This window comes from Protopterus annectens, chromosome 6.part1 (genome assembly GCF_019279795.1).
Source record: "Protopterus annectens isolate FY-2018-M chromosome 6.part1, PAN1.0, whole genome shotgun sequence".
NCBI classification, from domain to species: Eukaryota; Metazoa; Chordata; order Ceratodontiformes; family Protopteridae; genus Protopterus; species Protopterus annectens.
In genome coordinates, this window is record NC_056738.1 from 429,999,725 (window position 1) to 430,015,207 (window position 15,483).

Genomic DNA, 15,483 nt, shown 5'->3' on the forward strand with positions numbered 1-15,483 from the left:
TCCATTTTCATTTTATCCCACTCATTAGCTACTTCTCTAGATATTTCTATCTTCCCTAATAACTCATTTCAACTAACCATTCCTTAAAAATCCTTTCCTTCTAACAGATAGAGGTAATGTGCCAGTGTCTCATTTTCACTTCATTATCCTGCATTTTTATCTTAGTTTGTATTGGTGTATAATCTGAAATAGTTACTGGAGGTGTGTCGAAGCTTTCAAGTCAATGTAAAAGTCCCCTCCCTAAATTTTCTTAAGCTCCATAATAAAAGTTTTTGGTGGAATATAAATACATGCCAGTGTAAACCACCTCCTTTGCCAACAGCCTCTTACTACCACAAATCCACCGTTACTGTCCTTTTTTCATTTTCCATCACTATTGGAGCTCCTCTACCAATTAATATAATTTCACTAGTTTTCCTTTATTCCTCACATCCTACTGAATATCTGTCTGAAAATCATTTCTTTGTTAAATACACATGCACATTTCTTTCCAAATGTGTCTCCTGCTGCATTGCTATTTACACACTGCATTTCATAATAGAATTCATCACACACACTGTCTATAGCTGTAAGGCAATTTACGTTACAATATAATATGGACAGCATAGCTTTTATGATAGTTATTGTTCCCACCTACTGTACACACGAGATTTTTGAATGTATATTTCCAGTGTTACATGCACACGCTGTTTGGCAGGCTATTTTCTACAGTTTTTTCTTCTCACTTCTATCTGAACCTAAGCCATGTTTTTCAAGACGTTATAATGAAAACCCTCAAAAAACTTTTTTTTGAAAATCCCCCTATCCCCTATTAACTTAGAACAAACACATACATGTACATTTTCAAAAAAATGAAGTTTAACCCTCCAGATACAACGCTTGCCCCAAATCAACAGATGCACCCACAGGCATATTACCTTACTTAAAATTAAGGTTTCCCATGCTAAAATGCATGATACAGCATGTGTTCCCCACATGCACTGAATGCTCTCTTCTTTTCGTATCTCCATTCCCTTCCCAGAAGTGAAAATCAACTTGTACGCTTTCAGAAAACATTAACTTTTAGTCCTAAGGGGACTTCCGAGATGGCTGCACAATGAGTAACTGCTTAATTTTAGCTCTCCCAGTGCGAAAACAAACTCTGGAGAGAGACGGTAAACTCATTTTTGGGTAAATTTTAGTAACTAGCTAACAAGTGCACTGCCTGGAAGCCAGCAAAAAAGAAATTCAGAGAGCCTAATCAATATCAGTTGACAGCTGCTTCTATTTTTTCCAGCCTTTTGCTGTTTTGAGTTGGTATACTCCATCATTTTGTTTAATCAGGTCTGTGTGCTGTTGTCTTGTACTTTCCTCTAAGTCAATGGAAGTCGTATTTGGAGCTTGCACTGCTTTTTGCTGAACAGCTGCAGTACTTTTCCCAGTGTTTTTTCCTCACTTTTTGAAACTGATTTTCCTTCAAGTCCTCTGTAGTTCTTTTTTCCTGGTATCCAGGCAGTGCACTAACTAGCCAGTTACTTTTATCCAGAACTATTAAATCCATTGGCTTTCTCTGCTAAGTTTCTGTTTTCACACTCAGTAACAGCTTAACTGTAGCTCTCCCAGTAGTGTGCAGCCATCTTGGAAGTCTCAATGTTTAATTTATTTTCCTGTGCAAGTTTCCTCCCATTTTTAAGGTCTTTAGATTCTGATGTCCATGTCTGCATTGGAAGAAAGTGCTTCATCTAGTGTTTATTTTATATTTAATAAAAGTTTGTTTTAATATTAACAAAGTTCACTGAATCCTGATCTCAGCTGCTGCAATACTTTTTTTTAGTTTTTTAATTTATTTTAATCATGTATGAATAATTTTGATTTATTTTTCCTCTTAATTACTGGAAATTACCTTTTGAACCAAAGCTGAAGCTTGAACTGAACTGCTTTTTGCTCAACAGTTGCAGAAACCCTTACCGGACAGTTTTTTTATTCTTTTCATCTTTTTTGGTTGATTTTCTTAAATGTTTTTTCAAGTTTTTTTTTCTTTGCTGGCATGTAGGCGGTGTAATTAACAGACAGTAACTGAATTTTTCCAAAAAAAAAAAAAAAAGCGTTCGATAACCTAATCATCCGATCTCGTAATATAGACCCTAATATTTCTATTACGTCTTCCCTGTTAAAAGACGGAAGTAACCTGGTCAACCAAATGCAGTAAATACACCACTGTGATTGCTTATGATTATGTCAAGCAGAACATAAGAGATTAAAATGCAGGGAGTACACTATAACAGCTGTAAAACTATTTTAATTTATAAGATTACATTTTTACAAAGACAATACCAATCCCACAACAAATGACCGTTAAGTCCAAGTGCAATGGTCACCATAAAAGTGTACAGTCATCATTGTCTCTATGTGGACATGTCAAGCGTCTACTAGCAGACTGTAAATGACTTATTCACACTGCAGTGGGTCTGAGGTAATTTTTATGTTCTAACTTAATGATTCACATTTCAGCAAATGGAAATGTCTTCTACTGCCTTAGCTCCCTCTGTAACAGCTTTTACACACTTTGCCATGGTCTGTGAAGCTTTACTGATGGGATCTGCAAAAAAGAAAAGTTGTAATTAGGTCAAGTCTTTTACATAATATCCACTTACATAACATTTTCCAAACACACACACACACATATATATATATATATATATATATATATATATATATATACACACACACACACACAAGACTGCCCTACAAGAACAGAAACATTCAGCACAGTTTAAGACCTGTCTGTAGAAAAAAAAATGTAAAATGATAAACATATACTGTGCCAAGTAGTAAAAAAGAAGTTATGTACTCACCATAACATTCCATGTTTGTTGTCCTTGATCTCGCCTTCCTTCTTGTTGGTTGGGTTCGGAGCCAATCCTCGACTCCGACTCGGCCGTATACTAAAGCTTGAGAGCTTCTACTGGCTCAAGGCTAGCCCCTATCCCAACATGCCTAGCGGGAGTTACCCAGATCTCGTTTGTGATAACCCAAAACACTAGACTATGCAAGTAAAAAATAATAGACTTTTTCACGTAAGAGTACACCTATGTATAAAGGTATAAATCAGAAAGGGGATAGAAACAGAGTCGAGGTCTACCCAACTGGTGTGGTAGAAGGGAAACTCAGCCAGTGTAGCCAATGAAAGACCTCATCTCGCTCCTCCAGGAAGGGGGAAGGAGGGTGGGACGCAAGAAGGAAGGTGAGATCAAGGACAACAAACATGGAATGTTATGGTGAGTACATAACTTCTTTATGTTATGTTGTCCCTATCTCGCCTTCATTCTTGCTGGTTGGGACCGCATCCCCAGCACCTGTTTCTTGGGTGGCTCACTGGAAAAAACTCTTCAGTACCGTGGAACCAAAGGATGTCCTGTTCTGGGAGGCCACATCTACTTTGTGATGAGTGATAAAGGTATGAGGATTAGTCCATGCAGCTGCCGCACAGATCGAATCTAAAGTCAGTTTGGCTTGAAAGGCAGTAGAGGTAGCCAAGGCCCTAGTTGAGTGTCTCAAACTTTTCCTGGAAGATTTTTGTTCTGCAAATCATAGATGTAGGTGATGGTGTCTGAAAGCCACTTAGATAAGGTCACTTTTGAGACTGAATAACCTTTTCTATTCTCTGCAAAGGATATAAACAATTGGTCGGATTTTCTGATGTCCTTGGTCTTGTATAAATAAAAACGTAACCGTCTAAGAATGTCCAAACTGATGGAGCTTATACTCTGCCTTGTTGCCATAACTGGGGAAGAATACAGGGAGCTCTATGGTTTGATTCAAATTGTACTCTGAGCACACCTTTGGTAGGAAGGAGGGACTGGTTCTAACAGAAACTCTATCTTTGTGGAAAATCAAGTAGGGAGGACGAACTGATAAGGCCTGTAATTCTGAAACCCTCCTTGCTGAGGTAATGGCAATCAAGAGAGAAGTCTTCCATGTTAAAAATTTTAGAGGACAAGTAGCAGCTGGGACAAACGAGGAAGAATCAGAGCCGCTAAAACTAAATGTAGGTCCCAGGGGAGAGGAGGTTCTCTTATTGGAGGTCTTAAGAGGATAGTACCTCTTAGGAATGCTTTGCATAGCCTTTGGGACATAACGTTAGAGCCCATTTCTTCCACATGAAAATTAGAAATGTCATCCAGCTGAACCCAGTAATAGCTGCAGCTGCTTCTCGCTCAAAAGTTTCAGCAAGAAATTTGAGAATCTTTGATCCCTTTACTGCACCCATTTCAATCTCATTCTCGTTTGCCTAACAAGAGAACCTTTTCCATTTACTAGCATAAAGATTCCTGGTAGTGGGTTTGTGGGAGGAAATCAAAATGTGTTGAACTGCCAGGGAAATATCAGGAAGACTGGCTAAGACTGGAAGTAGAGCAAACCCGACTGATGCATCAGGAGATCTGGAACTGGGTCCAGGATCCAAGGCTCCGCCTGCAGATGAGGCCAAAGGAATGGGAACCATGTCTGACGAAGCCAGTAAGGGGCAATGAGAATTATCCTGCAACCCAGCAATGCTGCTCTCTGAAAAACCTTTGGGATCAGGGGAATGGTGGAAAAGCGTAAAGCAGTTCTGGGGGCCAATCGTGAACAAGTGCGTCACTGGGTGACTGTCCCGGTGGTGAGACTAGGGCAAAGTAGCTGCTGCATTTGTTGTTGAGGGGGGGGGGGGGTTAAAAAAAGATTGCAGCATGGCTGGCCCCATTTGCGAAAAATCAAGTCTGCAATTTCCTGTTTCAGAGACCACTCTTGAGGCATCAGATTCGCCCTGCTGAGCTTGTCTGCTATCACGTTGGATTTCCCCGGGAATGTGCCTTGCAATCAGAAAGCATTGAGAAGATATCGCCCATTGCCATACTCGTACAGCCTTCTGACACAAGGGATACGACCTTGTTCCTCCCTGTTTGTTGATGTACCATACTACCGACATACTGTCTCTGTCTGAATTGCTATAGTCCCTGTAGGTAGAGAGTCTTGAAGTGCTTGCAATGCCAGAAGCACTGCTCTCATCTCTAGGTCACAGATGTGCAAGTGGTACTCGTGTTGCTGCCAAGTCCCTTGAACAGACTGTCCCAGATAATACCCCTGCCACCCTATCTGGGAAGCATCCATGGTCACTGTAGCTACGGGTTGGGGGGTTAGAAATGGCCTGTCTACTTTCACCAGAGGGGAGTGAAGCCACCATTCTAGATTCTTCTTGCAGGACTCAGTGATTAAAATCTGATGTCACATGGGTAAATCCTGGAATGACCATTGAGCAAAAAGGAGCCACTGCAGAATTCTCATGTAGAAACGCGCCATAGCGACCAGAGTAATTGCTGCAGCCACTGAACCCAAGACGTTTGAGGACAAATCTTGCCTGAATTCTCTTTCGCCATGAGCATTGAAACTTGACGACAAATGGTTGACACCCTTTACTGAGGCAGCTTTGCTATCACGGCCCTTGTGTCTAAATCTGCCCCTATAAACGTAATATACTGACAAGGCAACAAGGCAGACTTATTCATAGTTTATGGTGATGCCTAGTCATGAACAAGTGAACTGTGGAGTCCCTTGCCTTGATTAGCTGATGCTTGGTGGTGGCAGTAAGGAGCCAGTCGTCTAGATATGGCAACCCTAGAATCCTCAACGCCTCAGTTGAGGCATAAAGTACAGTTGTGTACCTACCATAAATGTAGATGTTCAAGTGTATTCACTGTTGCATTTATTGCACTTGGGTTATCCTGCTGGCAGGCTACCCGCAGTTGGTCTGAATTCCAAAGTACTGGTCCGGCGTCGGTTGCTGTCGCCTCTTCCCTGACGTCAGTGCGCCAGGGGTAAAAAAGATGCAGCCGACGCCATTTTCTTCAGTTTTTCTTGCACCAGATGTCAGGTGCCCCCAAAAGGGTAGGCTAAAAATTCTGCTCATAAAAAAGCATGCACTAACATCAACATTACCTCCATCTACAAGCAAATACACCGCATAGGTTGTATAGAATAGAGAAGTACAGATAAGTCCCAGCAATGAAAGGGAGATGGTGGGAGGATAACCTGGACTGCAACAGTGAATACACTCTAACATCTACATTTATGGTAGGTACACAACTGTACTATGCTCATTGTGTTTCACTGTTGCAGTCATTACACTTGGGTTGAATCCCAAAGCTGAGGTTGGGTGGCTGGGCCTACATAGAATTAGGAGTGGCTATGAGGCCCTGCAGTACTGCAGTGGCAAAGCCTGCTCTGGATTTAGAGTAAAGAGGTAAGTGGTAGTGCTTTGTAAAAGTGTGCACTGAAGTCCAAGTTGCAGCCTCCAAAATGTCCTTGGTTGGAACTCCTCTGAGGAAGGCTGCTGAAGAGGCTGCTGCTCTGGTTGAATGTGGCCTAATGCCCTTAGGCACTGATCTGCCATGTTGTGAATAGCAGAAACGAATGCAGTGGCCTATCCATTTTGAAATAGTCTGCTTTGAAATAGATTTTCCTTGCGATCCTGCAGCATATGCCACTAAGAGTTGCTCAGTCTTTCTGAAAGCTTTAGTTTTGTCCAAGTAGAAGCGTAGCTGTCTGTGTACGTCCAAAGAATGCAGAAGTCTCTCCCCCTTATTCTGTGGGTTTGGATAAAAGGTAGGCAAATGAATGGTTTGGTTAAGTGCCACACTGAACACTACCTTAGGCATAAATGTTGGGTTTGTCCTTAGAGAAACCCTGTCCGGATGGAAAATAATAAAAGGTTCCACAGCCATTAGTGCCTGTAACTCTGAGACTCTTCTTGCTGAAAATATTGCTAGGAGCAGAGCTGTTTTCCATAAGTATTTTATCTCAGCTGTATTGGCTGGCTCAAAAGGAGGCAGTGTGAGCTTTTCCAAGACAAAATTGAGGTCCCATGCAGGTACTGGAGCTCTCCTTGGAGGTCTTATGTTTCTGGCCCCTCTGAGGTACTGCCTTAGCAGTGGATGTAAAAAAATAGGTGGGTCCGTATTGTAATGAGCTGAAATGGCAGAGGCATGGATCTTAATTGATGAGAAGGATAGGCCTTTGTCCAGCATCTCAGTTAGGTATTGTAAAATCTGAGGAATATTTGGTACAAGAGTGTCCATTCCTTGTGCCTGGTTCCAAGCACAGAATATCTTCCATTTTCCTGCATAAGATTTTCTGGTGCTGGGCCTCCTGGCCTCCAAAATAACATCCATAACTGCTTTAGAGAGAGGTGTGTTCTGAATGGTTACATTATCCGCCATGCAGCCAGATTTAGGTTTCTGAGTTGGCTGTGCGGGATCTGATTGTTTTGTTGCGTCAGCAAATGAGGAATTTGAGGTAATGTCCAGGCTGGGCCTTGAGACAAGCTCTTTAGGATTGGGTACCAGTGTTGACGTGGCCAGTCTGGGGCAATCAGTATCATTTTTGGCTTCTCTTGTCTGACCTTTAGGAGTACCTTGGGAGGACAGGCAGTGGAGGAAAGGCATATACTGTAAGGGTTTTCCAGCCGAATGATAGGGCATCCATTTTCCATGCTTGTTTGTGATAAGTCCTTGTGCAGAATCTCTGTAGTTGGCAGCTGTGAGGGGAGGCAAATAGATCTATGTCTGGGCATCCCCATTTCCTTACCATCATGCTGAAGATTTGTGGATCTAGTTTCCACTCGTGAGGATCCATGAGCTTTATGCTTAGTTTGTCTGCCAGAGTATTAAGTCCTTCCTGGCAGGAATTGTGCTTGCAGGTGTACTTGATGAGTCAACGCTGTGTTCCATAAAGTCATGGCTTGTCTGCAGAGGGGGTAGGAATGTGTGCCTCCTTGCTTATGTACCACATGACTGTAGTATTGTCCGTCTTTATCAGCAGTTGTCCTGGATGAAGTAGATCCTTGAAGGCTGTCAGGGCATTCTGTACAGCTAGCATTTCTTTTTGATTGATATGAAGATGCATTTGACTTGCGGGCCATGTGCCCACAATACATTTTCCGGCCATTGGGCGCCCCAGGCATAATCTGATGCATCTGTTGTTAGTGTCTGCCTGGTTGTGGGTAAAGTGAATGGCTGCCCCTTGTTGTGGTGAATGGCCTGTGCCCACCATCGAAACTCCTGTTGCAGGCAGGGAATGAGGGTAATTAATGTTTCCAGGCTATGGCAATGTTGAGTCCAAACACTTTTTAGATACCATTGTAGTTTCCTCATATGCAGTCTTGCATATGGAATTAGCAGAATGCAGGATGCCATGAAGCCCAAAGCCTGCAGAATTTTTCTTGCAGATAACTGGGTCTTTGTTGCCATCATTTTGAAGTAAAAAGTCAGTTGCCTTTGTTTGTCTGACATGAGATAAGCCATCTGGGCAGTTGTATTTAAGCTTGCACCCAGGAATATTATCTCCTGAGAGGGTACCAGTTTCTTTTCGTTTACTGTGTACCCTAGGCACGTTAAAAGTCTCATCACAAACGTCAGATGCTGTAGTAGAATGTCCTTGTTTTCTGCTTGAATAAGGCAGTCGTCCAAGTAAGGATATATTTGTATTCCTCTGTCTGCAAAATGCAATTACTGGTGCCAGGCATTTTGTGACGACTCTGGGCGCAGTAGATAAGCCAAAGGGCAGTGCAGAGAATTGGTAGTGCATTGAGCCAGCTATGAATCTGAGGTATCTTCTGCAAGTTTGTCTGATTGGGACATGCAGGTATGACTCTTTGAGGTCCAAAGTTACAAGCCAAGCCTTCTTGCGCAGCATGGGCAGAAGCTGCTGCAGAGTCAACATTTTGAATTTTGGAACATCCAGAAAAGTGTTTAGAATAGACAGGTCCAGTATTGGTCTCAAGGCTTTGTCCTTTCTGGGTACCAAGAAAAGTCTTGAGTAAAATCCTTGTCCCTGCTCTTGCTGTGGTACTCGTTGAATAGTCCTCATGTCCATGAGGGATGAAATTTGCTTTTGTGCCTCTGCCCATTGATTGTGTGGCGGGTCTGGCATACCTTTCGTCTTTGGAAGGGTGTGAAAGTGGAACCTGTAACCCTGAGACCCTATATTCAAGGCCCATTTGTCCTGGGTGATCATGTGCCAATTTTGTGAAAAAAGTGCTAGTTTTCCCCCTAAGGGTGCTGCCAAAAGAAAAGTGCTTGGCATTGGCAGAGGAAAGTCATTGGGACTGTTTCCTATATGGCTGTGATTTGTCTTCTCAGCTTTTGGAGGTAGAAGCACCCCAATGTTTATGCCTGTATGAGCCTTGGGGCTGGGATCTGCCTCCAGGGCATCTGTATTTGCCTCTCTGTGGCCTGACACTGGAAAGGACCAATTCTTAGAAGGCCAGTTCCTGCTAAATCTGGGTGGCTGTACCTGTAGGAAATCCTTAACTGTGTGCATAGATTTCGCTTTATCCTCTATTTTCTTCAACACCTCTTCTGCCTTAACACCAAAGTATCATGCTGTAATGGAGCATCCAATAATTTTGCTTTAACATGCTCAGGCAGATTCTGTTCCTTTAACCAAGCATGCCTTCTAATGACAGAACCCGTAATAGCGGCCCTGCAAGAGGCCTCCAGTGAATCAAAACCACATTGCAAAGTATGCTTTCCCACTTGTTCAGCTGCATGCAATAAATCCTGCATTTCCTTGTTATCAGAACATTCAGAATTTGTCAACATTTTCTGTTTTAGCAGTGACATTAAGTATTGCTGATATTTAAGCATATGAAATGACAATTTAAAGCCCTTACAGCCACAGTAGCAGAAGTGTAAACTTTTTTTCCCCCATCTGTCCAGTGCCCTAGAATCCCTATCAGAGGGGACAGGATTTTTTGCAGTGGAAGCCTTGACCCCTCTGGGACCCTGAGATATAGTTTCTGGGTCAGCAGCAGGGTTTTTATATATAAATTTATGAGTCTGGAACCCTGTAGTATCTGTCTGGCTTAACAGGTGCAGGGGGTAAAGAGTCAGGAGACAGGCCGGACTCTGAAAATACATCTACAATGTCTAGAACAGGTGGAATAGCAAGAGGTCTGTGCTGAGGTAGTAAAAGAAAGTCTCTGAGCCTTTTCTTAGATTCCGAGTAATCTTGGCTCTCCCATTGAAAATGCTCCCTCATGGTATGCAGCGTTTCCCCAAAAGAATAATCCTCAGGAGGAGAGGCTGAAGGAATAGATTCTTCAGTATCAGAATCCTCATAGGGAGGAAGAGAGTATCCCGGTTCAGAAGAGGAGTCAGAGGAAATGGAAACCTGATCAGAAGAGTCATATTCTGTCTCTTGCCTAGGCATCTTATCAGGAGAGGGATGGAACCCCTGATCAAAGTAATTAGGTCTTCGACCATTTTAAGCATCTGTTTCTTAGGCATGGTAGTCTGTCCCGGAGAATTCTTTACTTGTTTCTTTGTCTTTAGAGCTGTTTTAGTCTTTGCCTTTGAAGCTGAGGTTGGCTTGACATATAACTGTGTAGATCTGAAAACACCCTCAGAAGCCGATGCCTGCGCAGTGGCTCCGGACCCATCTGAGGGAATAGTTTCTTAGTGTCCAATATCTTGAGTATCCAGAAGCCTAGTCGGCTCCATATGGGAGTCGGAAGCGGCCTGCGTCTCTGAGGTAGCGGGCGTCAGGGGCTGCGAAAGCGCCACACTGAGTACCGGCGAACCAGCGACTGGCCTAGCAGAGGCCTTGTCGTCTGTTTTGGACCTTGGATGCCTGCCCTTTTCCTTATCCTTGTACTTTTTATAAACTCCGGTCGTCGGCTGTTCTGACGGCATTGTATAATTAAATCTTCGGCCAAAGAAATGAAAGGCAAAATCGTACAGACGCTTAATAGTGCGTTGGTTAAATTGAGCACAAAACCAACAGCTAGCAACGTCGTGGTCAGGGCCTAGGCAAGGAATACAGTAAGAATGAAAATCCTTATGAGGTATTTGCTTCCCACAAGAAATACAATTGTTAACATTTTCTGACATCGGTCTGCAGCAAGAAAAAATTTTCCCCAACGGGGTACTTAGCTTTAATGAAGACTTCAGATCTGAAATTCAATTTTGAAAATCTCAAGAGTCGGCCGACCGGCACTTGCAAGCTGCTTTTGCTTCGGGCACCATGCGGCAAGAAAGACTGAAGAAAATGGTGTCTGCTGCATCTTTTATACCCCTGGCACACTGACGTCAGTGAAGAGGCGGCAGCAACCGACGCCGGACCAGGACTTTGGAATTCAGGCCGACTGCGGGTAGCCTGCCAGCAGGATAACCCAAGTGTAATGACTGCAACAGTGAAACACGATGAACATCTACTGCCATGCATTTGGTGAACACCCTGGGGCTGTGGTGAGACCAAAGGGCAGAGCTCTGAAAGTACAGTTGGGTACACTTTCCATAAATGTAGATGTTAGAGTGTATTCACTGTTGCAGTCATCACCATTTGGGTTATCTGCCTGCAGGTAGCCCTCAGCCGGCCTGAATACCAGAGTTTTGGATTCCTGCGTCAGATGCAGTCTCTTCTTCCATGATGTCAAGCCATCAGGGGTATAAAACATGCAGCCGACGCCATTACATCAGTTTTTCTTGCTCCAGATGTTAGGTGCCCCCACAATGGGAAGCAAATATATGTTATGGTACCACTCCACCAAAATGCAAATACACCAGAAAGTTTAAATACACCAAACAAGTAGGAAAGGTAGTGCCAAGAGAAGTCAGGGGGCTAGAGGGAGGGTAACCAGGACTGCAACTGTGAATACACTCTAACATCTACATTTATGGCAAGTGTACACAAATGTACTATGTTCTTCGTGCTTCACTGCTGCAGTCATCACATTTGGGTTGATTCCCAAAGCTAAGGAAGGGAAGAGGAAGTTAGAGAGCATTAGGGCCAGCTATTAGGCCCAGCAAGACTGCAGTGGCAAAACCAGCTCTGGATTTAGAAAAAAATAGGCATGTGGTAATGTTTGGTGAAGGTCTGTACAGAGCTCCAGGTAGCAGCTTCTAGGATTTCCCTGGTAGGGACACCTCTGAGACCGGCTGTAGAGGTAGATGCAGTCTTGGTGGAATGTGATCTTATACCTTATGGGGTAGGTTTTCCACGGTGCTTATAGCAGAAATGAATGCAATGGGCTATCCATTTAGAAATGGTTTGCTTTGAAATGGCCTTCCCCTCTGCCCCTGCAGCAAAGCCAACTAGCAGTTGTTCAGATTTTCTGAGAGGCTTAGTCCTGTCCAAACAGGATCTAAGTTGTCTGTGCACGTCCAAAGAGTGCAGTATTCGTTCTCCTTTGTTTTGTGGATTCGGGAAAAAGGTAGGCAAATGAATGGACTGATTAAGGGTCACACTAGACACCACCTTGGGCATAAAGGAAGGACTGGTCCTGAGGGAAACCAGGTCTGCATGGAAGATAATAAAGGGCTCCACTGCCATGAGGGCCTGTAATTCAGATACTCTTCTTGCTGAAGTGATGGCAAGAAGGAAGGCTGTTTTCCAAGAAAGGAATTTCAACTCCGCAGTTGCAGCTGGCTCAAAAGGAGGGAGAGTGAGCTTTTCCAATACAAAGTTAAGGTCCCAGGCTGGAGTAGGGGCTCTCCTTGGGGGTCCTAAAATTTTGGCCCCTCTGAGGAATTGCTTTAGCAGGGGGTGAGACAAGAGTGGTGGTTCAGTATTATAATGTGCTGAAATGGCAGAGGCATGAATTTTAATGGATGAGAAGGATAGGCCCTTGTGGAGCATTTCTGTTAAGTACTGAAGTATATGAGGTAAGCTGGGCACCGTTGTGCCCATCCCCTGAGTCTGGCTCCAGGAACAGTATATTTTCTACTTTTCAGCATAGGATTTTCTAGTACTAGGCCTCCTTGCCTCCAGAATGACATCTAGCACCTGCTTACTGAGGGATGCTATTGGAGAGCTCAAGGAATTAGCCAGGCTGCAAGGCTCAGGGTTTGAAGCTGAGGGTGCAGAATCTGGCTAGCCTGCTGGGGCAGCAGACTAGGGATCTGAGGCAGGTGCCATGATTTCAGCAGTGTCATACTGCACAAGTGGGGGTACCAGTGCTGGTGTGGCCAGTCTGGTGCAATCAGTACTGCCTTGGCTTGTCCTGTTTGATCTTTAGCAGAACCTTCGAGATAAGAGGCAGAGGGGGAAAGGCATAATCTGAGAGGCTTTCCTAGGTAAAGGACAGGGCAACTACTTTCCAAGCTTGACTGTGGGAAGTCCTTGTGCAGAATTTGTCCAATTGGTAGTTCTGAGGGGAGGCAAACAGGTCCATCTCTGGAGTCCCCATTTGTTCCTCAAGAGGTTGAATATTTTTGGTTCCAGTTTCCATTCGTGTGGGTCCATGAGATTTCTGCTTAGGTCATCTGCCAGAGAACTTAGGTTGCCTGGCAGGAATTGAACCTGTAGGTGCACTTGGTAGCTCAAGGCTGTGTTCCACAGAGCCATGGCTAGTCTGCAGAGAGGGTACGAGTGGGTTCCCCCTGCTTGCTTATGTACCACATAACTGTGGTGTTGTCTGTCTACCAATAATTGTCCTGGAAGAATGGGGTCTTTGAAGGCTGTCAGGGAATTCTGTACAGCTAACATTTCTTTTTGGTTGATATGCAGGTGCATCTGTCTTGGGATCCATTTGCCCTGAATGCACTGCCCTGCCAAGTGAGCCCCCCATGCATATTCTGATGCTTCTGTTGTTAGGGTTTGGGCGGCAGGGGGTAGAGTGAAAGGGAGCACCTTGTTGTAGTATCAGGCCTCTGCCCACCAAAGGAACTCTGTCTTTATACAAGGAATGATCGGAATCATTGATTCCAGGTCCTGAGAATGTTGACACCATAGGCTTTTTAGATACCATTGTAGTTTCCTCACATGCCGTCTTGCATATGGCATTAGTAGAATGCAAGAGGCCATGAACCCCAGGGCTTGCAGAAATTTCATTGCAGATAGCTGGGTCTTTGCGGCCAGTAGTTTGAAGTAGGCTGTCAAATAAACTTGTTTCTCTAGAGTGAGGAAAGCAATCTGGGAAGCTATGTTCAAGCTTGCTCTCAGGAATACAACCTGTTGGCAGGGTACTAGGTGAGATTTCTTTTCGTTTATGGTGTACACCTGTGAGGTTAGAAGTTTCTTTACGAATGCCAGATATTATAACAGCAAGTCCTGGCTTTCTGGCTGAATCAGACAATCGTCTAAGTATGGGTATATTTGAATATTTCCCTGCCTGCAAAATGCAATGGCTGGAGCTAGACACTTTGTGAATACCCTGGGTGCAGTAGATAAGGCAAAGGGAAGTGCAGAGAACTAATGCATGAAGCCTGCCCTGAATCGCAGGTATTTCCTGCAAGATTCCTTTATTGGGATGTGCAGGTAAGCTTCCTTTAAGTCTAAGGGCGCCAACCAGGCATCTTTGCCTAGCATAGGAAGCAGCTGTTGAAGTGTTAGCATTTTGAATTTTGGGATTACCAAAAAGGTGTTTAGAATAGAGTGGTCCAGGATAGGATGCCAGGAGCTGTCTTTTCTGGGTACCAGGAAAAGTCTTGAATAAAAACCTTGTCCCCTTTCTTCTCCTGGAACAGGTTGAATAGCCCTGATACTTAGAAGAGAGAACCTGCTATAGAGCCTCTGCCCACTGATTTGGGGGTAGGTCTGGCCAACCATTTGGGGTCGGTAGGGTGTGGAAATAGAATCTGTATCCTTGGGAAACTATATTCAGAACCCATTTGTCCTGGGTAATGAGGTCCCAGTTTTTTGCATGTAGGGCAAGCTTTCCTCCTAAGGGAGCAGGCAGTTGAGCAGGGCTTGCAAGGGTTAAGGTTAAGTCATTGTGCCATTTTTCCATAGGGGGGTATCTTACTACTCCCTGCTTTGGAAGTGGTAGTCCCCCCACTGCTTAGGCCTGTGTGTAGCCTGAGACTGCAACCTATGTGGTCTGCTGTTCCTGGGTTTGGACTGAAGGCCTGGAAGAGGCTGGAAAGGACCAATTCTTTGAAGGCCAATGCCTACTAAATCTGGGAGACTGTACTTGCAGGAAATCTTTAACAGTTTCCATAGATTTAGCTTTTTCCTCCATCTTTTTGAGGAAGACTTCTGCTTTGTTGCCAAACAGGCAGTCTTGGTTAAAGGCAGCATCCAGTAATTTAGCTTTAACATAATCTGGCAAGTTTTGCTCCTCAAGCCAAGCATGCCTTCTAAGTACAGACCCAGTGACAGCAGCCCTGCAAGATGCTTCTAGAGAGTCAAAACCACACTGCAAAGTATGTTTACAAACTTGTTCTGCAGAATGCATTAAATCCCATAATTCTTTGTGTTCAGCACAGTCAGGAATCAACATCATTTTCTGTTCAAGTAGTCCCATAATATGCTGCTGGTACTTTAACATATGAAACTGGCAATTTAAAGCCTTAATGGCCAAAGTAGCAGAAGTACATACCTTCTTACCCATCTGTCCAAGGATCTAGAATCTCTATTAGAAGGGGTAGGGTTTTTGGCAGCAGTAGCCTTAATGCCCTTTGGCCCTTGGGAAATGGTCTCTGGATCCGCAGTACGATTCTTGAAGAGGAACTTGAGAGAGTCAGG

At 43.9% G+C, this 15,483-nt stretch overlaps 1 protein-coding gene across 1 annotated transcript in view; it reads right to left on the minus strand.

The window, feature by feature from the left end:
* Positions 1 to 2,258: 2,258 nt before the first annotated feature.
* NDUFS1 (NADH:ubiquinone oxidoreductase core subunit S1) overlaps positions 2,259 to 15,483 on the minus strand; it is a 1,309,138-nt gene continuing 1,295,913 nt past the window's right edge. The window contains exon 19 of the mRNA XM_044075860.1: positions 2,259 to 2,578. Within this exon, the coding sequence (XP_043931795.1) occupies positions 2,487 to 2,578 (92 nt within the window). The 3' untranslated portion in view covers positions 2,259 to 2,486. The remainder of the gene's footprint in view (positions 2,579 to 15,483) is intronic.